We start from the raw sequence: 22,023 nt of genomic DNA, 5'->3' as shown, positions 1-22,023 counted from the left end.
ATTAAAATGCAACCTCGCTTCATTGGAAACTGAATAGTAATAAACGTAATTTAAGATTCAGTAAACACCAACAATATCATCTAGTCTGTCATTTGTTGGAAAAGCCGCCCTGTGATCTTCAAATGAAGGGCGGAATGCAAATATTAATAATAATAATATAATAATAATAATAATAATGGTGTAACAGCAGCTTGAAGTTAGAACCACTCCTGAGAACCAGTTTATAAAGCGGATTCAAATCCAGTAGGGGTCTCCCGGTGCCTGGTCCTCATTTAACGCCCACAAGGACCCTGGGAGGCCAAGAGGCAGTGACTGGCACAAGGTCACCCAGGGAGCTTCATGGCGGAGTTGGGGGTAGGATTTGAACCCAGGTCTCCCAGGTCCTTGTCCAGCACTCTAACCTCTCGGTCACACTGCCTTCCTTGGTGACGGTGGAGGATGGTTATGATGGGGGGGGTCCAGGGGGAGGGCTGAATCTGAAGTAGGGGAGAGATTTGCTCATGTTCAGAAGGTGGCAGGGATTTGGGGAACATTTTGGGCGAGAGCCAGTGGGCGGCTGGGAGTAACAGGTACGAAATAAATCTATACTTATTTGCACAGCGGTTTGTACGGCCCAGTGAGTTAGTTGCACTTTTCGAGCAAAGCCAAGTTCCTCCTTGCAATGGCTCTGTGAGGCCACTTCTTCCCATTTTGCAGAGGGGGCAACTGAGGTCCGAGGTGCCAGAAGCCCCACAGAGCCCCAGGCTGGGCGGGCTGAGCTGGAGGCAAAGGGCCCCTAGGAAAGGTCGCCTCGCTTGCCATGTTCCTCATCCCCCACACTAGGGACACCCCACTTGCAATTCTCACAGCGTGGCCTCCCTCAACCCCAGCCCCTCCGGAATGGGAGCAACCAGACCAAGAACAAGGAAACCCCCCCCAAAAAAAATTATTTTCACAATAATTCCTTTTTGGTACAGTTGCTTTTTTTAGGGATCTTCTCAGGAGGTACCTGTGTAAATATAGGTATTATTATTATTATCTTTATTATTTTGTGCCCCCTTGGCTCCACACCATGTGCGAGGACCCCCCCCCCCCCGCCCTAAACCTGGGACTGAACCAGAGTTTTCAGCCCAAGGCCTTGGAGTCCCTGAAGGCATGAGGACCTCAGGGTGGCCCAGGGCCTCTTTCCCCACAGACCAGGCCCTGTGGCTCCAAGGCAGAGCACCTGCCTGGCGTGCAGAAGGTCACAGGTTACATCCCCGCTGGCATCTCCAGGTGCAGATGGGAGAGACCCCAGACCCAAATTCCGGAGAGGGGCTGCCAGTCTGTGCAGATAATGCTGCGTCTTCCCCTGCTCTTCCTACACGCCTGCGCACCTGAGGTCATGCCTTCAGCCTCCCTCCCCACCTATGCACTGTCTGGCCAGAGTGGTGCATTCTCTAGTTATCTCTCGCTTGGACTACTGCAATGTGCTCTATGTGGGGCTACCTTTGAAGGTGACCCGTAAACTGCAATTAATCCAGAATGCGGCAGCTAGACTGGGGACTGGGAGAGACTGCCAAGACCACATAACACCAGTCTTGAAAGACCAACATTGGCTCCTGGTACGTTTCCAAGCACAATTCAAAGTGTTGGTGCTGATCTTTAAAGCCCTAAACGGCCTCGGTCCAGTAGACCTGAAGGAGTGACTCCACCCCCATCATCCAGCCCCTGAGGTCCAGCTCCGAGGGCCTTCTGGCGGTTCCCTCTCTGCAAGAACCCAAGTTACAGGGAACCAGGCAGAGGGCCTTATTGGTGGTGGCACCCGCCCTGTGGAACGCCCTCCCACCAGATGTCAAGGAAATACTGTAAAGAACTATCTGACTTTTAGAAGACTTCTGAAGGCAGCCCTGTTTAGGGAAGTTTTTAATGTTTGATGTTTTATTCTGTTTTCAATCTGTTGGGAGCCGGCCAGAGTGGCTGGGGAGGCCTCGACCAAATGGGCAGGGTATTATTATTTAATAATAATAATATTTATTATTAACAACTTCTGGAGGATTTTTGTCCCTCCCTGGACCACCAAAGACCCTCCCCAGCCAAGCCTGACCCAGACGACTGGGTTACTTTTGGGGGGCGTCTCCAGGACCCACTGTGCCCGCCTGCCCTGCCTTGCCCAGGGTGTCAGGTATGGGGAGGTTCCCCCTGCCACTCACAGGGGCTAGAAACCTGTCCCTTGAGAGCATTTGGCTGAGGGGGGCTGCCCCCTCCTCCAGCCCCTCCTCTGCCTGCTTCTGCTGGGGTGGGGCAAGTGTGGGGCTGGGGTTTGGGGCCTGCCCTGTGGCTGGGGAAAGGGTTATGGCCAGCTTCCCCACCCCCCAGCGATGGGGAACAAAGGCTCCATTATCTCCCCTGCCAGGGACTTCCCTCTGCACATGAGGAAAGAGATTCAGCACCACCTGCCCTCCTCGCCCCATGACCAGCCTGGGCCAGACTTCCTGGATGGGAGCCCAGCCTTGCCCCACGTGGGACTCCCCACCCAGGTCCTGACCTCTGGATCTGGGGCTGTCTGCAGTGGCCACCGACCCCCGCTGGGGGCTGCCCTCCTTCCTTCTGCCAGGGCTTACTACAGAATTGTGGAGTTGGAGAAGGGACCCCAACGGTCATCTATCCCAACCCCGTGCAGCACAGGAACCCGCCTCCGTCTGAGACCCCGAAGAGCCACTGCCAGTCCGTGCAGGCTGGGTGGGCTTATTATGACTCCGTACAATAAGGTGCAAAGTTAAACTACGGAACTCCCTCCCACTTGTGTTTGGATACTGCTGGTGGGTTTCCCTTTGGGGCATCTGGTTGGCAAAGGCGCCAACTCTGGGGGGCTCTGGGTGCCAGGGCACCCACAATTTTTTTGGGTGGTGGGTTCAAAATGAAATCTCAGACTCAAAGCCTCTGAAAGTCTTTAAATGAAGCGAGGTGCCAAACTTTGTACGATGAAAGATAAGCTTTGGAGCTTTGTGTATTCCACAAATATAATGTCCAACACTGAACAGAGATTCTGGATATTGACTGCTGTTTCATAGATCTTCGTCAGTGTGGTGGGAGGATATAGAATTGCTTCATAAACTCATCTTATTTCAAATGAATATATGTGAATGAAAATATCAAATGCTGCAGTCAATATCCAGAATCTTTCAGAGACTTTGAGTGTAAAATTTCATTTTGAACTTGTTGTTTGAAGGAATTCTACAAAGATTGTCTATTTCGTAGGTATATGGTCATCGTGTTGCCCAAACATTGTGGACGTTAATTCTGAACAGGACTGAAAACGCTGATGTTCTCTTTTGCAACACGGGTTTGTTTGGATACTTATTGTTGTACAGTGGTACCTCGGGTTCGTATAGTAAAAGCCATGGTTTTCCCAGTTGTGATGTATGGAAGTGAGAGCTGGACCATCAAGAAGGCTGATCGCCGAAGAATGGATGCTTTTGAATTCTGGTGCTGGAGAAGACTCTTGAGAGTCCCATGGACTGCAAGAAGATCAAACCTCTCCATTCTGAAGGAAATCAGCCCTGAGTGCTCACTGGAAGGACAGATCCTGAAGCTGAGGCTCCAAGACTTTGGCCACCTCAGGAGAAGAGAAGACTCCCTGGAAAAGACCCTGATGTTGGGAAAGATGGAGGGCACAAGGAGAAGGGGGCGACAGAGGACGAGATGGTGGGACAGTGTTCTGGAAGCTGCCAGCATGAGTTTGACCAAACTGCGGGAGACAGTGGAAGACAGGAGGGCCTGGCATGCTCTGGTCCAGGGGGTCACGAAGAATCGGACACGACTAAACGACTAAACAACAACAACAAACAACCTCGGGTTAAGTACTTAATTCATTCTGGAGGTCTGTTCTTAACCTGAAACTGTTCTTAACCTGAAGCACCACTTTAGCTAATCGGGCCTCCTGCTGCCGCCGCGCCACCAAAGCACGATTTCTGTTCTCATCCTGAAGCAAAGTTCTTAACCCGAGGTACTATTTCTGGGTTAGTGGAGTCTGGAACCTGAAGCGTCTGTAAACTGAAGCATCTGTAACCCGAGGTACCATTGTACTGTCCAGAATTAAGGCGCGCTGCGTTCACACATGGTCCTTCCTTTTATTTTTAACCCGCCTGAAATAACCGTTCCTTCTTTTTCCATTGGCCAGCCTGTGTGTGTTGTTGCTTGTGCAGCCAAAAGAGGGTCACATACTGTGCGCCAAAGGGCAGGAGAGGTTTTGGCAGGCTGGATGGGGCCCTGTTGCTTTGGGGAAGTGCCGGAAATCTGAGGGGAGAAGCTCACAGGCCCTGTCTCCCCAAAAACTGTGATCAGCTTGCTGTGATTCCTGCATTGCAGGGGGCTAGACAACGCTTGGGGGGGTCTCTGCCAACTTTACCATTCTGTGATTCTGTGAGGACTGAGCATGCCCATTGGAGAGAGCCAGGGGTGTGTTTGGGGTGGAGTAGCACTTGACGCTGCAACATTTTGTTGCAGCTCTCACCGATCCTTTCTGCTCAGACAGTGCAGCCTTCCTTCCCAGAGGCAACAGCAGAAGTTTAAGGTGTTCTGGGAAGTCACCACACAAGTCCTGAGGGAGGATTTGCATTTAGCCTGGAACAAGGAGCCTGGCTGTGCTCCTCTTCGCAGCCAGTGGAATGCTTTCTTCGAGGTGATTAGGCATTTCCTCGTTAGATTATGCCCAGTTCAGCTCACAACTCCCCGGAATGACAGCATTGCAGGGCTGGCGTTTCCCTGCATGTCTGTTTAAGACTTATTTATTTAATTTTTGCACTGTTTAAAAACAAACAAACCTCAAAATGGTTTACAAAAAGGTAAAACAATATCAACAAAATTTGAATTACAGGGATAATTCAAAACATACAAACTTAAAATATTTTCAAACAAGTTAAAACTTGCGTCAACTTTCTCAGCATCTGGATAGGCTTGTCTAAAAAGGGATGTTTTTAGCAGGTGCCCAAAAGGATGCAGTGAAGGCGTCTGCTGGGTATCAATTGGCAGGGAGTTCCAAAGGGCAGGCACCGCCACCTTAAATGGTCAAGTCCTTACAGATGCCCAGTTGTGGCACCTGTAGCTGGGCCAATTCTGCCAATCAAAGTGGCTGAGTGGGCAGCTTGGGGTCAGGCGATCTTGCAGGTCCCAAGTTGCTAAGGGCTTTATCGACTCATGGTAACTCCTCGAACTCGGGCCCGGTAGCAAATTGTCAATTGTCCGTGCTGACAAGGCCTTGCTCCCGCCAGCAATTGTGTGCCAGCGTTCTGTCTTGTGTCATTCCTTTGAGAATTGCGACCGGCTTGGTAAACTCTGGAGGCTGGCAGCCAGGAATACGCCTGGCCTTTCTCGCCATTGATTTACGAGGCCTTGGGTTCACCTGAAGCCACGCAGGGCAGACAAAAGGAAATCCGCCGCGCAGCTCACCTTAATTCCCTCTATTTCTGATGCTCAGGAGCGAGTGGCGATGCTTCTGCAGCCAAAAGGGCACCGTTGCCACCCACACACCAGAGGGAAGTATTAGCAGGCTTGGCAGAGCCCCAAAGTTGGCAGGCGGACAAAGAATCTGGTTGGGGGGGAGCACCTTTGGGTGCTGGGAGTCCCAAGGCAGCACAAGAGCCCTGCTGGAAAACAGAAAGCGGTTGTGCTGCTCAGCGGAGGCTGCATTTTACGAAGGCGGGTGCTGCCACCCTCCTGGTGGGGGGTGTGAGTGCCCATGGAAGGGCAGCTGCCTTGGCGCCCATGAAAATCCTCTTCCTCTTAGTCTTAGTCACAGAGCGCAGCCTCAGGTTGCACTCTGCCCATGCCCAGAGGCTCTGTGCACTCTCTTACTTGAAAGGTTCCAGGGCTGCGTCCTGGTGGGTCTTCCTGGTGCTGTGGGGTGGGGGCAGGTTGGACTCCTGGGCTCTGCCCGGCTCTTTTTGATTGACAGATATTCTGGGGGTGGGAAGGAAGGTGCCCTCTGGAGCAATTGGTATCATTTGGTATCGTCTTTTGGGAGCCGAGGCAGGTTCTGGGCAGTTGCACCCTGAAGCGGCGCCATGCGGGGCCCTTTTTGCATTGGCCCCAGCAGAATGAGGCAGCAGGAGAGCGGACTGTACCATTTCAGGCTGCAGGGGAGGAAGTCCCATTTTAAAGACTCCCCGGTTTAAAAACAAAGCAAGCACAACTCTTTCAAGCTCTGACCTCCTGCCCAAAAGCAAAGCTTGCACCTCGGGGTGATGGTTCAACTTTGGCTTGTCCCCGCACCTTCTCATAGAATTGTAGAGTTGAAAGGGGACCCCAGAGACCATCCAGTCCAACCCCCTCCAGTGCTTGAATTCCAGCTGAAGAACCACTGGCAGGGGGCCACCCAACCTCTCCTTCAAAACCTACCCACCTTCTGCGCTGGCCCTGGGGGTAACCTGAGAAACACAGTCCAGGTACAGTCCAAAATCGAAAAGTTTCTGCTAGGAGTCAGTCCCAGTCCGACAGGGCCAAGGCAGGACACGAGGCAGGAAACCAGGCAAGGTCAGGCACAGGATCACAGGCAGGATCTGGCTTACAGCAATGTTGGAAGGGGATCTCCAGAACCATCTAGTCCACCCCCCTCCAGTGCTTGAATTCCAGCTGAAGAACCATTGGCAGGGGGCCACCCAACCTCTCCTTCAAAACCTCCAGTGAAGGAAAATCCACCCTCTTTCTGTACTGGGCCCCAGGGTAACCCAAGAAACACAGTCCAGGACTGGTCCAGAATCCAAAAGTTCCACTAGGAGTCACTCCGACAGGGCCAAGGCAGGACACGAGGCAGGAAACCAGGAAAGGTCAGGTGCAGGATCTGGCATACAGCAACGTTGCTCCCGCAACCTGGGGCGGGGTCCGGCAGCCTTTTATCTTTGTCGGGGTAGCGGCCGGTCCTGATCCCCCGGTGACTCACCTCCCTGTCTCGCCCGAAGGTGAGCACTCCTCCTGCGAGTACTCAGGTCTCTCCTTCTCTCAGACTTCAGTCTCTGCAGCTTGGGAGACGTCGGTGGGTGACTAGACCCAGGGGCCACCTCAGCCTCCCCTGACCCAACCGGTAGTGGAGCAGCTGTAAGTGATGGCCCAGCCAGAGGCAACAAGGTCATCCCTGCATCTGGAGCCAGGGCAGGATCAGGCCCCTGACTTGGCCCAGCTGGTGCTTGTTGCAGGGGAACCTGTGCAGACTGGGACTCTTCAGGATCAGGCCCCAGGCTCGGTTCAGAAGATGCCTGAGGCAAAGGATCTGGTGCAGACTGAGACTCCTCCGGTTCCGAGTTCGAGTCCCAGGCCACCACACCTTCCAAGGGAATCCGTTCCTCTTCCAAACAGCTCTTGCCCCAAGGAAGTTCTTCCTGATCTTGAGTTGGAATCTCCTTCCTTGTAGTTTGAATCCACTGGGTCCTGCGCTCTGGAGAAGCACCAGAAAGCAAGCTTGCTCCAGCTTCCCTTTGGCAGATATTTCAGAGACTCATAGAATTGCAGGGGTGGACTAGATGACTCTGGGGGTCCCTTCCTAACTCTCCACTTCTGGGATTCTGTGAGTTGCCCCTCTCGGCATTGCTGGGCTTCCAAGCTGGAGAGAGTGGCCAAGGCAGGTGTGAGCCCCCCTCTCCTTTTTACACTGAGCCCCCCAGTTCTGGGCCAGCAGAGAGGTGGAGCTGCTTCGGCCAGGTGGCAGGCTTGGCTGCGCCACGGGCATGCCCAGATGGCTCAGTTGGTCGAGCGTGAGACTCCGGATCTCAGGGCTGTGGGTTCGAGCCCCACACTGGGCAAAAGGTTCCTGCATGGCAGGGGGTTGGACTGGATGGCCCTCAGGTGTCCCTTCCAGCTCTGACCCCTGGAAGTTTCCCAGAGTAGGCGGGCAACCCTGCCTGGCGCTGTGTGCGTAACCGGTTGGCACAGAGAGCCCTGGAGGCTTTGGAGAGAGTGGTGCATTCTTCTGCTTGGCACCAAGCAGACCCCACGGTCTCTGAGCCCATCCTGCGAGGAGGAGACTTTGCTGTGGCATTTTGCTTGGGGCGGTGGCATCTGTGCCAATCTTGGACTGCTTTGGTCGAGGGTCCAGGCCGAGCGGCCTCTAGAGCAGTTTCAGGGCTGCCTGGCGAGGCTGGCTGCGATGCCTGCCTTGGTGCCAAGCTTCTCCGGGTGTGTCTGGCTGGGCATGTGGCCCTGGGCTGCCTGGAGCGCAGGATACGCTGGCCAGCTCCCTGCCACGTGGGCGCAGGAGTGTGCCTGTCTTTTGTGTGAGTTTGAAATGTGCTGGCCCCGCTTTCCCCTCCTTCCCGCCAGGCCTGAGTGAGGGGCTGGCAGCCGGGCTCCCTCCCTCTCCGGTGGCCGGTGGGAGGGCCGGGGCCTGGAAGAGGCGGCCCCTGGCGCAAGGGAGCGGGCGGAGGAGCTTGCGGGGGCGGCTCTTGTAAGAGGAGCCCAACCAGGAATGCTGGGCTGGAGGGGCGGGCGTGGGGCCAGGCGGTTTCCTGTCTATGGGGGGAAGAGGCTTGGAGCTGGAGCATAGGGCTCCCTGAGGCGCATGGGGGCCTGAGAGGGAGAAGGAGCCCCACTGAGGGGCAGGAGGTGAGAGCGGGGCCCAGGGGCAGCAGAGGGGCAACGTGGGCACGCTCCCGAGGCTTGGGAAAGAAGGCGGGCAGCAGGGGGCAGCACCAGGGCGTGGGTGGCACCCAGGGTGACACCCAGGCAGGTGGTGCTGCTGCTGCTGCAGAGATGGGGCGCAGGACCCCCAAGGCCAAGGGGCTCCCTGCCTGCAGGCTCGCCTCCTTGTGGGGGATGCCAGCTGCCTGGCTGGCAGGCTCCCCTCCTTTGTGAAACGGGGGGCACAGCCAGCGCTGTTGCCCTTTCAGGCACAGAGGCTGCTTGTTCTGCGGGTGGGAGTCTGGAGCCGCCCGGCTGGCATGAAAGGACGGCCCTGTTCTCTCCGCAGCTCGGCCGGGGGCGCAGAATCTGCTGACGGAGGCCTGGGCAGCGCCAGCAGCAGCAGCAAGAGGCCAGGAGCTGGGGGCCTCGCTGCCCCACCCCGCCCCACCCCACAGGCAGGCTGGAGACCTCCGCACCAGCTCTCCGGGTGCAGACGGCACTGTGTTTCCTGGCGTCCGAAGCAGCCCCAGCCGTGCCCAGATGGGGGCCTTGCCAGGGGCCCCTGGCCCTGCCGCCCTGGGGCAGTAGGGGTGCCCCCAGAGGAGGTGTCGGTGAGGGAGAGGGTGCTGTGCCAAGATGCAGGACAGGCTCCGCATCCTGGAGGACCTCAACATGCTCTACATCCGACAGATTGCCCTCAGCCTGGAGGTAAGGCGGCAGCCGGGCAGGACCTTGCGACCCGACGGGGAGGGGCTTTGCTTCAGGGTCGGGGGCTCCCTCCGAAGGGATGCGGGCCGTGTGAATGCGGAGACCTGTGTGAGTCGGGAGTGCATTGTCCTTTTGGTCCCCAAAGGCAGCCGAGGAAAGATATCCTCAGAGTGCAAAGTGTGGAGTTTCCCCGAACTTGCATTGCACATTTAGCGATGCCCAGTGAGGAGTGCTGTGGACCTCAGAAGCTGGCGCCTGCTGGGTAGAAGCAAACAGATTGTCTTGGGGTCTCCTGGATGTTTGCCTGACGCTCCCCTGTAACCCGAATCTTGGCCCCCGTCTTCTCTTTGTCTCCGAGCTGAATAGGGAAGGGGGCAGGCAGGGTGGGGGGCGCAGGAGGCTGTGCAGGACCCGATTCGGAGTGCAGTGGGTGCCCTCGACTCGCTTGCTGTGTGTCTCCACCTTGATGCAACGACATTGCCCTGCCATTGTTCTCCCGATGGTTGCAGGGAGTGAGACGCTGCCAAGTTTGGAGGTTGCCCCTCTGGGACCACCTGCTGCCTCCTGGGCCCCTTTCCTGTGTGCTTGCGCCAGTCCTGGGGGGCAGGAGCTTCCCAGCACCGGTGGGAGGGGGGGCACCCAGTTTCCCTCGGCTTGGCTTCCAGACAGGTGTGCCTTGTGGGGTTTCCCTGCTGCTGTGTTTTCGGGGCTTCTGCTGGGAGTCCGCCTGGCCAGGCTGGCGTTGGGCTTGTGCCAGAGTCCGGCCTCGCTCCACAGGCGGGGGTGGTTTTTTTTTGGGGGGGGTCTGGTGGCCTTTGGGGTTTGCCTCTGTTTGCTCATCCGGTTTGGTGCAGCAGAAAGTTCCTTTGGCCGACAAGTGGGACTTCCTGCCTGGGCCCAGCAGGGAAGGGAGACTCAGAGGAGCCCCTGGGCTGGATCAGGCCAGACTCCTGTTCCCCCAGGGGCCAGAGGGAAGCCCCAGAGCAGGATTGGGGCTCAAGAATGGCCCCACCTGACTTTCCCAGCCGCTGAGATTCAGGAGCTTTGCAGAATCCGACTGCGGAGGCCGAGCTGCCCTGGCGAGGAGCCACTGACAGCCCTCCATGAATTTGTCCTCTTTTGAAGCTATGCTCCCTGTGGCAGGGAGTTCCACAGTCTAACTCTGCGCTGCATGAAGAAGGACTGTCTTTTATTTGTCCTGGATCTTCTGTCAGCTTCATGGATTTTCCACGAGTTCTATGAGAGAGAGAGAGAGAGAGAGAGAGAGAGAGAGAGAGAGAGAGAGAGAGGGGCCTCTCTCCCCCCACTTTTCCCAGGCAAGGCATAATTTTATAATATAATAATAATTTATTATGTATACCCCATCCATCTGGCTGAGTTTCCCCAGCCACTCTGGGCGGCTTCCAACCAAACACTAAAATACAATAATCTATTAAACATTAAAAGCTTCCCTGAACAGGGCTGCCTTAAGATGTCTTCTGAATGTCAGGTAGATGTTTATCGCTTTGACATCTGGTGGGAGGGTGTTCCACAGGGCGGGTGCCACTACCGAGAAGGCCCTCTGCCTGGTTCCCTGTAACTTGGCCTCTCGCAGTGAGGGAACCGCCAGAAGCCCTTGGAGCTGGACCTCAGTGTCCGGGCAGAACGATGGGGGTGGAGACGCTCCTTCAGGTATACTGGGCCTTTGAGGCCGTTTAGGGCTTTCAAGGTCAGCACCAACACTTTGAATTGTGCTCGGAAACGTCCTGGGAGCCAATGTAGGTCTTTCAAGACCGGTGTTATGTGGTCTCGGCGGCCGCCCCCAGTCACCAGTCTAGCTGCCACATTCTGGATTAATTGTAGTTTCCGGGTCACCTTCAAAGGTAGCCCCATGTAGAGCGCATGGCAGCAGTCCAAGTGAGAGGTAACCAGAGCATGCACCACTCTGGCCAGACAGTCTGCGGGCAGGGAGGGTCTCATCCTGCGTTCCAGATGGAGCTGGTAAACAGCTGCCCTGGACACGAAATGGACCTGCGCCTCCATGGACAGCTGTGAGTCCAAAATGATGTGTCGCCTTTTCCTCGCCTTCTCCCCAAGTCCCATGACTGCAACTGTTCCTCATAGGGCAGTCGAACCCGGATCCTCGGATCCTTTGGGTTGCCCTTTCCTGAGTCATTTTCCAACTAGGCCCTCTCCTTTTCCCAACTGGGCCCTCTGCTTCTTTGCCCAACGGAGGACAGAGAAAAGGAAGGAAGCCCTTCTTCGTGTTAACCTGTGGAACTCCCTGCTGCAGGAGACCAGTGCCTGAAATCCCCAGGAGGGGAGAGGGCTCCTGTGTTCGAATTCTGCTTGTGGGTTTCCCATCGGGGCATCTGTGAGGTTACAGGGAAGCAGGCAGAGGGCCTTCTCGGTGGTGGCGCCAGATGTCAAGGAAATAAATAACTATCTGACGTTTAGAAGACATCTGAAGGCAGCCCTGTTTAAGGAAGTTTTTAATGTTTGATGTTTTATTGTCTTTTTAATATTCTGTTGAGAGCCGCCCAGAGTGGCTGGGGAAACTCAGCCAAATGGGTGGGGTATTAATAATAATAATAATAACGATGATGATGTTTGGCCACCCTGAGCTTCGTGGGTCCCATTCGCCTGAAACAACAGGCTCTTCTGATGTCTTACTTAACGAACAACTTGATAGGCAGGATCCGTCCCCCTGCCTTGGCTCATTCTGGGCATCCCTGGCCTGCCAAAAGCCCTTGACCCAGACAGACCCCCCATTCCGCTGCTGCTTGCCCCCCCCCCCCCGGAACAAGCCTGGTAGCCCAGAGTTGCAGACCTTTGAGGGGGAAGGACCTCCAAGGCTTTTGCCTTGTGCAGGCTGGTCTGGTCCCTGGCTGGGCCAAGGTGAGGCAACATGGCCTAGTGGTTCGAGCACTGGCCTACTGGGCTAGGACGGGGGAGAGGCCAGGCAGGATTCGAATCCCCGCACAGCCCTGTCACCACATCTCAGGCTCAGCTCCCTCGCAGGGTTGTTGGGGGGGGGGGACAAAGGAGGAGACGGAGAACTCTGCACGCGAAAAAGGTGGGATAGATATTGTGATGTACTGAGTTGAATAGGATCCAAAATGCAGCAGTCTGATTGGTCCTCGAACAATATGCTCATAAATAGCAATAAATCATAATTGTCATGATTTTGGCCAAGGCGCTTTGTGCGGTTCCAACAAAAGGGGGGGGGATGTGAGTTGCAGGGAGCCCCTTCCCTGACCCCCTTCTCTCCTCCCCTCTGAGTGGGTCAGTCTGGACTGGTTCTGGCTGCTGAGCCCTGAAGCAGCGGCACTCTGCTCATGCTCAGAGGGACTCTGTCGAGATCAGCTGTGATTCCCGCATTGCATTGCGGGGGGTTGGTCTAGATGACTCATGGGACCCCGTCCCACTCTGATTTTGTGTTGCTTTTGGCGGAGAATCTCGCCTGGCCAGACTCCACTGCCTGGGGGGGGGGCATTGGCCAGACAACCCCCCCTCCAGATTTTCCTCCCAGCCCTGCTAAATCCTCAGCATCTCTGCCATAATCTGCCGCAAGCTGATTAGCCCAGGCTGGAGGTCCGTGGGGGGGGGGAGAGTTTTGAGCCCCATACCAGCCCCACCCTTTGCCCCCCACTCTTTGCCCAACTCCCAAAACCTGCCCCCCATCCTTGCCCCCCCATCTGTTTGCCTAAGAGAGGCCCCCTTGCTCCATCCCTGAGTTCTGGGGTGCCTCCAGCCCCACAAAGGATGAAGAGCAAATGGCCCCCAATCTGCCCCCCCAAATGCAACCCCTCTAACGGGACCCCTTCCCTTTTCTCAGCTGCCCCATAGAGGGGAGGGGCTCCCAAACACTGTAGGTTTTTTGGGGGGGCTGAGAAGCAGCTCCCCACCCTCCCCTCCCCCCCCAGACCCCTGCTTTCCCCCTCCCCATTTTCTTGAGGGGGGGCAGAGGAGGCCGCGGTCTCCCCAGCCCAGCTGTCCCCCCCCAACCCGGCTATAAATAGGCAGCTGGTGATGTCAGAGTTTCCTCAGCTGCTGCGCCGACTCTGCCCCCCCCCCGTCCCTCCCCCTCCAGCTGTCACCCGCCCCACTGCCAGGACCGCCTTTGCCGCATGGGGGGCCGGCGGCTAAGTTAGGGGGCGCCGGCATGGAGAGCGGCAGGCTGGCCAAGGTGAGTGGCTGGGGGGGGGACGCTGGGGGGGTGAGGAGGGGAGCCCCCCAGGAAGAGGCCTGGAGGAGGCGGGACCCCCCTGCCCATCTCTGCGGCTGGCATGATGGAGGGCATTTCTTGCCAGGGGGGGCCTCTCCCCGCCCCAGAAGCTGCTGGATTTTTTTGCTGCTTCACGGCCCTTCAGGCTGGGGGAGGGAGGCGGTTGAGGCTGGTTTTTTTTGGGGGGGGGGTCCGTAGCTGTAGAGACAAGAGGGGGGTCTCTGCATCCGGCAGGGGCATTGTGGGAGGGGTCAGTCATGAGAGGACCCCCCCTCACCCAAAGCCTCCGAGGCAAAAATGGATGCTAATGGGATTTCCTCTGGCCTGGGCAAAAGGCTGCAGAGAATTGGAGAGTTGGAAGGGGTCCCCCAAAGGACATCTAGTCCAGCCCCCGGCAACGCAGGGGAGAAGGAAGGAATTTGCCCCCCCCCAAGATTGTATCCCTCTTTTCAGATCTCTCACCCCGTCCGTGGTACATAATGTCCATTGCGCAAGGGGTGGGGGGCAAGAGCCTCTGTCCCCAGAGCTTTCCCTGTTGAACCCCGGTTTTTCAGCAGAGCTCGGATGGCTGCCTGCCACAGGTGCTTTAGTTGGGGTTCCTGCGTTGGACCCGATGACCCTGGGGGTCCCTGGAATTCGATAGGTCTGCTGTGACTCTGGGCATGTTGAGGGGGAGGCACTCTGCACAAGCTCAGGAACTTCTCTCCGATTACAGAGGTGGGGCTTTGCATGTTCTGAGGCCGAGCTCTCGCCCTGACGGTGGGTTCTGGGGGTCATCAATTCTCACTCAAAGATTGGGGGTCTTCCTGGGTGGCGGGTGGGAAGACCGTGGAGCCTGGTATTTTTTGGGGGGGGGCACCAAACACAGGAAAATGTTTCCCTTTATCATGATATATTTTAATATACAATAATAATAATATTTAATATATAATAATAATAATATTTAACAGCAGCATAAAGGCGTTTTGGGAAATTGACAGTCAGGAAGGTGGTTGATTCTGAAGACCCCCAGGCATCGCCTCCCCCCCCCAAAAAAACGGCTTGGCTCCCCAGAGGCTGTACGGTGGGGCAGGATCAGCTTTCCCTTGCCCCACGGAAAGGGCCCGACATTTCAAGCCTGTGAGAGGTGGGGAGCGCTCTACGCATGCTCAGAGCACTCTGGCCAATGGGAACAGGGGCTGCTTCTCTCCTCTCACCCCCCCAAAAGACACACAGCTGTCACTGAAGCTGAGTCCGGGGGGCGTTTCTTTCTTCGTTTATGGGGCACCCTCTCCCCCCACTTCCCAGCCCTGTCCCAAGCCATTTGGTGTCCTTTCCCAGAAGGTCTTTCTGGCACCCCCCTTTTGCCCTGAACCCCCCAACACTTGCCATTGCCCCACCAGGCACCATAACTGGAGGGGTCAAGCAGCTTGGAGCTCCTTGGAGAAGTGGGATATGCCTGCAATAATAAATTTTCTGGCCCACGTAGGATATTTCTGGGTAGTTAGCCTTGATGTTTTCATCCCCAAAAAGTTTTTGATTTGAGTTTCCACTGAAATGCAGCTGCATTTTAATGTTATTATGTTGTATTTTAATCTTGTTTTTTTAAGCTGTATTTCAATCAATTGTTTTATATTTGGTGTTAGCCGCCCTGAGTTTGGTCTTGGCTGGTGAGAGCGGGATATAAATAAAATTTATTATTATTATTAATAAATGAGTGGACTGGGGTTCTTGGACTGGGGGCCCCCTCCCCAGATTCATTCACATGCTCCCCCTTTCATCTCCCCCCCCCCCCCGCAGGGCACGGACATCCAGAAGAAGATCGACCATGAGATCCGCATGCGCGAAGGCGCCTGCAAGCTCCTGGCGGCTTGCACCCAGCGCCAGCAGGCTCTGGAGGTCACCAAGAGCCTGCTGATCTGCAACAGCCGCATCCTGGCCTACATGGCGGAGCTTCAGCGCATGAAAGAGGCGCAAGTCATGCAGCGGATGGCCAGGCGGTGAGTGAGGCGGCGGGTGCGCGGCGCATGTCTGCAGGAGGGCCAGTGCAAGAGGAGGAAGAGCTGGGAGGAGGAAGAGCCTCAGGGCTGGGCCAGCACTCTGCACATGCTCAGGAACGCTCTGGGGCTGAGGTCTGGCTCTGGAGGGTGTTAGCGGAGAAATCGGAGGGCTCCCTTGGACAAAAAACAAGGACCCCAGCCAGGAAGACCAGAGCAAAACAGCAGCCAGTAGGCTTGGTCTTGATTGAAGACTGTCGCGACAGAACTCCCACCTGCCACCAGGTGGAACAAGATGGAACCCCCGAACAAGAGAGAACCCCAACTTTTATTAGCTGCTAATCCCCATGTTAGGGACGCGGGTGGCGCTGTGGGTTAAATCACAGAGCCTAGGACTTGCCAATCAGAAGGTCGGCGGTTCGAATCCCCGCGACGGGGTGAGCTCCCGCTGCTCGGTCCCTGCTCCTGCCAACCTAGCAGTTCGAAGACACATCAAGTGCAAGTAGATAAATAGGTACCGCTCTGGCAGGAAGGTAAACTGCGTTTCTGTGCGCTGCTCTGGTTTTCCAGAAGCGGCTTAGTCATGCTGGCCGCATGACCCGGAAGCTGTACGCCGGCTCCATCGGCCAAGAAAGCGAGATGAGCGCCACAGCCCCAGAGTCGTCCGCAACTGGACCTTACAGTCAGGGGTCCCTTTAACTTTACCATTAATCCCCATGTTACAGCCCCCAAACTACATCACTCATACATCACTGTTACATCATGAAAGGGGAGGTCTGGTGGCCGTAATCTGAGCATCCTGGACCCTGCCCCATGGTTCCCCTTGCCCTCCACCAAACACCCATCAAGTGGAACAAAAGAGATCTTTACATTTCTCTGTTTCCCAGCCAAGTTCATCCCACCCTTTTGTCTTCATCTGGGTTTGTTATTTCTGGAATGGCTACCTGTCTGGCACTCAGGTAACAGGAGGCCAGGGATTATCCCTCAGGCAGAGGGGCTGCTGAGTGGCTGAGCTCACAGGTCTATATGAATTTCTGAAGTTTTCCCAGTGAGCCAATGCATTGATCAGTGAATTCTTACATTTGGTATCGTGCAGCAAAGGCCCTTTGAATAGACAGGAGGAAACTGTGATGAAGTGTTTTGTGGGGACAAATTACAAAAGTCACAAAAGCGATTGTGCTGGTTTTGGTAGTGGGCTGCATGTGCAGGATATCTGCTGGAGGGGCAGCCCCCCCCACCTATACATAAATCCCTGCAACAGTGGAGAGGAGCTGTGCGCCTACAGGAGCCCCCCAAGAGCTTTGGGTGGGACTGGGAAGGGGGCTGCCTTTGACGCCTCCTGGGTTGTCCAAAGGGGCCGGATTCGAGGTTAGGCTGGCCTCTTCCGGGGGGGGGGGGGCTTCCTGCAGCAGAAGAGCCTGTGGGGGAATCTCTTTTGGCGAGGGATGTTTGCTCAGGCTCCTCTTGGGAGCAGCTGAGTTGGCCTTTCCCAGGAGGCCTCTGGTGCGATTCCTGCGTTGCAGCGGGTTGAGCTAGATGACCCTTTGGTTCCCCTCCAGCCCGACACTTCTCTGAGATTATGACTGTTCTTTTCATGCTGACTATCCATTCCTACTGCCACCACCTACTTCTGCCTCTTTTCTGAATGAGGCGCTGCTGCTCTCTTAATCCACCCCTTGGGCTGTTAAATCTGTTTTAATGGTGTGGGTGTGATTCACGGATGAAGGGGAGTATATTATTATTATTATTATTATTATTATTATTATTATTATTATTACAGTACTGGACTAAAAGACCACAAGGTGATATGCAAACTGAAAGACAGTATTGAAGTAAAAGCAATTGACAATATCAAACATACTCAAAAATGATTTATTGTATTTTTAATATTTTGTTTGGAGCCACCCAGAGTGGCTGGGGAAACCCAGCCAGATGGGCGGGGTATAAATAAATTATTATTATTATTATTATTTAATTAAAATCTGCATACTGCCATGAAACTTTTAAAAAAATAAATAGTAGCATATGAATCTTCTAAAATAAATTTTTTAATGAAGAATGCAGCTGATGCAGTCATTCTGCTTCCCCACATCCTTGGGGCTGTCAATCAAGAGTGTAGCCTGAACTCTCCTGTGATGCTGGAGTGGGGTTTGGGGGGGGCAGGCGGTGTGGGGGGGGTCCTCCCTGCGTCTCTGACAGCCCTTTCTCCCCCCCCTCAGCCCCTCAGACGCTGGTCCCGTGGACGACCGCCTGCCCTGCCGAGGCAGAGTCTGCATCTCAGGTAAGGATGCTGTGACCCACCTGGCCGCAGGTGCAGCCCAGCCAGACCCCTTCCAGGCCCAGAGCCCAGTGGGAGAGGCAGGCAATGCAGCCCGGTCCCAAAGGAGAGCTGTTTTGGGGTGCAAAAATGGCCTTCCCTCTGCCCAAATTCCCACATTGCCGGGGGTTGGACTAGATGACCGGGGGACCCCTTCTGTGATTCTATATTGCCCCTGTAATTGGATTTCAAGAATTGTTATTGATTTGTAAAGAATGCTTGAGGCATGTTCTGGAGGAGACCAAAGGCATATCCATGCTTTAGATCAACTCCCAGACATTTTGTTCCCAGTGAAATAAGAACATTATTCAGAACATAGCAGCTTGCACGACCCACCAAGGGTGGCGATCAGGCAACAAAATTCAAAACGGTGACAATTAATTGCACATGCCTCCAAAATCCAATTTCAGCTGTTGAATTTAATTAATTCCACAAAATGGAAGCGCTTGATTCCGTCAGACCACTTTTCCTTTTCTAAAAAATTGCTTTATTAGTTTAAAAAAAGAAAAAACTGTCAACAAACAAAGAACCAAAGGATAATACAAATTGCAAAAAGTAAATAGATTTCTTACAACGCTTCTTCCATTATGACTTCCAGTCACACCACCAAGGGTTCCAAGTTTCTGCTATGTAGCACACTTTTCGTTATCACTCCCGTCTTATCCCATATCCTTATTTTTATAAGATTTTCTTTGTTTCTACCGAGGTCCTGCTAAGCCTGCCAGAGAATTCACATTTTTACAATGCTCTTTCAGATATTTTCTGTAAATATCCCACTTCCTAATAAACGTTTGGTCTATATTATCTCTAATTCTTCTTGTCATCTTTGCTGATTCTGTAAATTCTAATAATTTTGTCTGCCAATCCATTTTGGTCGGGATAGAGTCTCCTTTCTAATTTTTGGCTACTAAGATTCTTGCTGCCATATTCTTCATATTTTGGGGAATATCCATACCTGTTTTACCCAGTAGAAAGGCTTCGGGTTCCCCCCCCAAAAAAATAGATTTTAAACATCTTTTTGAGCTCATTATATATCTTGAGTCCCAAAATTCCTTTATTTTCCTACAATTCCACCACATCTGTATCATCGCTGGACCAGTTTTCCAAATCATTTGTGCCTGCAGGGCCCCCTGCCACCTCCCTGCCCCTTCGTGGCCCCACTTGGGGACCCCTTGGCTTAGATGTCTGGACCCCCACTATGTTACCTGCAGGCCTCTTCCTGCCTGGACGCATTTGGGGGTGCAAACAAACCCTCTTAATCTCCTCCTTTTTTAAAAATTTTATAAATACATCTTTATTGGTTTAAAATACAATCTTACAATAAAGGTAAGTACGACAAAGTTAAGCACAGAAAAGGAAAAAACGAAAAGAAAAAAGAAAAGGGGGAGGAAGAATTCTCCACATCAAAAAGTACAAAAAGTTTAACTATTTAGTTAAATATGTTAAGTTAAATTAATTGGAAAAGCTTGCAAATGCCAGATAGGCTTAGGACTTAAATATGTAATGTGATGAATTAATTTGTTTAATGCTGAACTGGAAAGAAAGAAAGATGTTAAGTGATTAATTTTATAAGAATATTGGATCTGAAAAATCGTTTAAATGATATACGCTGAAATTCAACCAGGGGGATACGAGGAAGTCACTTAACAATGTTACTAAGTTTGCTTTAAATACGGTTGAGAATTATGTTTGTATGTTTAAAAAAATTTTGGAAAAGCAATTAAAAAATTTGGGGGGGAAAGTACAAAAAGTTTAAAAGTAACAAGAAAAGAAAAAGAAAATAACAATGAAAAGTACCAGATATTTATACAACATCACTGGAAGCTTTTCACAGAAGACTTTATTGGATAAGACGTGATGTTGTATCTCCTCCTCTTTCCAGACCTCCGGATCCCACTGATGTGGAAGGACACGGAATATTTCAAGAACAAGGGCGGTGAGTCCTTCTTGGTGGTGGCCCCTCCGACGGCGCATGCCTTTGCTTCCTGCGCATGGCGCCTCTGGCCCCACGATCTGAGCCGGGCACCCGGCTGGGCGCCTCCTCTCCAAGCCAACTCTTCTTCTTCCCCTCTCCCTCCCTGGGCCTTGTGGGGCTGGCTGGGGCTTGGGGGGTCCGAGAGGCAGGGGTGCCACCTAAATGCCCCTCGTTCATTGGCAGAGCTGCATCGCTGCGCCGTCTTCTGCCTGCTTCAGATCGGCCCGGAAATCTACGACACGGAGATGGTGCTGGTGGATCGGACCCTGACCGACATCTGCTTTGAGAGCACCATCCTCTTGTGAGTCCCTGCCCCACTGCCTGCCCCCTTTGGGCAGAAACCTGGGGGTCCCCATGGCCGTGCGGGAGGCGGCAAGTCTTGGAAAAGGATCCGTGTGGAGAAAGCGGTGTTTCTCCTTTCACCGTTACAAGAGTTGGCTTTTTAAAAGTGGATTTTGGGGGCTCTGGGTTCTTTGGCATTTGGGGGGGGGAGAGGGGTTTTTTTGTCCTTTGGGGGTCTGGAGATCTGCGGGGGGGACGACCCTGGGGGGCAGAAAGGGTTGGCTGGCTCAAACAGGTACTTAAGTGATGCATAGACTGATTTTTCAATTTCGTTGTTCTGTATGGGACAATGACAATAAAGATTATTGTATCGGAAGGGACCCCCCAGGGGCCATCTAGACCAGGGGTCAGCAAACTTTTTCAGCCATGGGCTGGTCCACCGTCCCGCAGACCTTGTGGGGAGCAGGACTATATTTTGGAAAAAAATATGAACGAATTCCTATGCCCCACAAATCACCCAGAGATGCATTTTTAATAAAAGGACACATTCTACTCATGTAAAAACACGCTGATCCCTGGACCGTCCGCAGGCTGGATTGAGAAGGCGATTGGGCCGGATCTGACCCCCGGGCCTTAGGTTGCCTGCCCATGATCTAGCCCAGGGATATCCAACAGGTTGATCGCAATCTACTGGTAGATCCCTGTGGGATTTTAGTAGATTGCGGTCGATCTCTGGCTCAACAACATTGAACTGAACTCCTTAAAAATGGGGCTTTCCTTCCCAAAAAAATCTGAACCCCCCAAAACCGGGAGTAGATCACTGCCAGTTTTCAATTCTGAAAGTAGATTGCAGTCCCAACCGCGGCTGAAGAATCCCTGGTCGGCCGAGAAGTTATCAAATAATTTTCTTTCCAAATGTACAGGTGAAACTTGGAAAATTAGAATATCGTGGAAAAGTTCATTTATTTCAGACTCATGACATGCAAAGCAAGATATGTCAAGCCTTTATTCATTATAATTGTGATGATCATGGTGTACAGCTGATGAAAACCCCAAATTAACAATCTCAGAAAATTAGAATATTAAATGAAATTGGCAAAACAAGGACTGCAAATAGAGCAATATTGGACCTCTGAGAAGTAGAAGCATGCATATGGACTCAGTGCTTGGTTTGGGCCCCTTTTGCATCAATTACTGCCTCAATGCAGCGTGGCGTGGATGCAATCAGCCTGTGGCACTGCATTTTTTGTTGTTGTTTAGTCGTTTAGTTGTGTCCGACTCTTTGTGACCCCCTGGATCAGAGCATGCCAGGCACTCCTGTCTTCCGCTGCCTCCCTCATGCTGGCAGCTTCGAGAAAACTGTCCCACCATCTCGTCCTCCATCGTCCCCTTCTCCTTGTGCCCTCCATCTTTCCCAACATCAGGGTCTTTTCCAGGGAGTCTTCTCTTCTCACGAGGCGGCCAAAGTCTTGGAGCCTCAGCTTCAGGATCTGTCCTTCCAGTGAGCACTCAGGGCTGATTTCCTTCAGAATGGAGAGGTTGGATCTTCTTGCAGTCCATGGGACTCTCAAGAGTCTCCTCCAGCACCAGAATTCAAAAGCATCAATTCTTCGGCGATCAGCCTTCTTTAGGGTCCAGCTCTCACTTCCATACATCACTACTGGGGAAACCAGAGCTTTAACTATACGGACCTTTGTTGACAAGGTGATGTCTCTACTTTTTAAGATGCTGTCTAGGTTTGCCATCGCCTTTTTCCCAAGAAGCAGGCGTCTTTTAATTTCGTGACTGCTGTCACCATCTGCAGTGATCATGGAGCCCAAGAAAGTAAAATCTCTCACTGCCTCCATTTCTTCCCCTTCTATTTGCCAGGAGGTGATGGGACCAGTGGCCGTGATCTTCGTTTTTTTGAGCTTCAGACCATATTTTGCACTCTCCTCTTTCACCCTCATTAAAAGGTTCTTTAATTCCTCCTCACTTTCTGCCATCA

The 22,023-nt window shown here is 53.3% G+C and overlaps 1 protein-coding gene and 1 non-coding gene across 6 annotated transcripts in view; both read left to right on the top strand.

Annotated features, from left to right (window-relative positions):
* The window catches only part of RTKN (rhotekin), a 35,390-nt gene that overhangs the window by 1,020 nt on the left and 12,347 nt on the right, over nt 1-22,023 (top strand). For 3 of the 5 annotated variants that reach the window (XM_053402255.1, XM_053402258.1, XM_053402259.1), the window contains exons 2-5: nt 15,266-15,465; nt 17,682-17,743; nt 19,662-19,715; nt 19,938-20,055. In XM_053402255.1, coding sequence (XP_053258230.1) covers nt 15,266-15,465; nt 17,682-17,743; nt 19,662-19,715; nt 19,938-20,055 — 434 coding nt within the window. Of the gene's footprint in view, nt 1-9,170; nt 9,280-13,343; nt 13,448-15,265; nt 15,466-17,681; nt 17,744-19,661; nt 19,716-19,937; nt 20,056-22,023 lie in introns of those variants that run through there. The other 2 variants (XM_053402256.1, XM_053402257.1) reach the window with 2 other exon arrangements.
* On the top strand, nt 7,682-7,754 carry TRNAR-CCG (transfer RNA arginine (anticodon CCG)). The gene has a single exon. It is a non-coding gene; the product is annotated as a tRNA-Arg (tRNA).

Source organism: Podarcis raffonei, chromosome 9 (assembly GCF_027172205.1).
Source record: "Podarcis raffonei isolate rPodRaf1 chromosome 9, rPodRaf1.pri, whole genome shotgun sequence".
NCBI lineage: Eukaryota > Metazoa > Chordata > Lepidosauria > Squamata > Lacertidae > Podarcis > Podarcis raffonei.
This window is presented reverse-complemented; position numbering and strand designations above follow the sequence as displayed.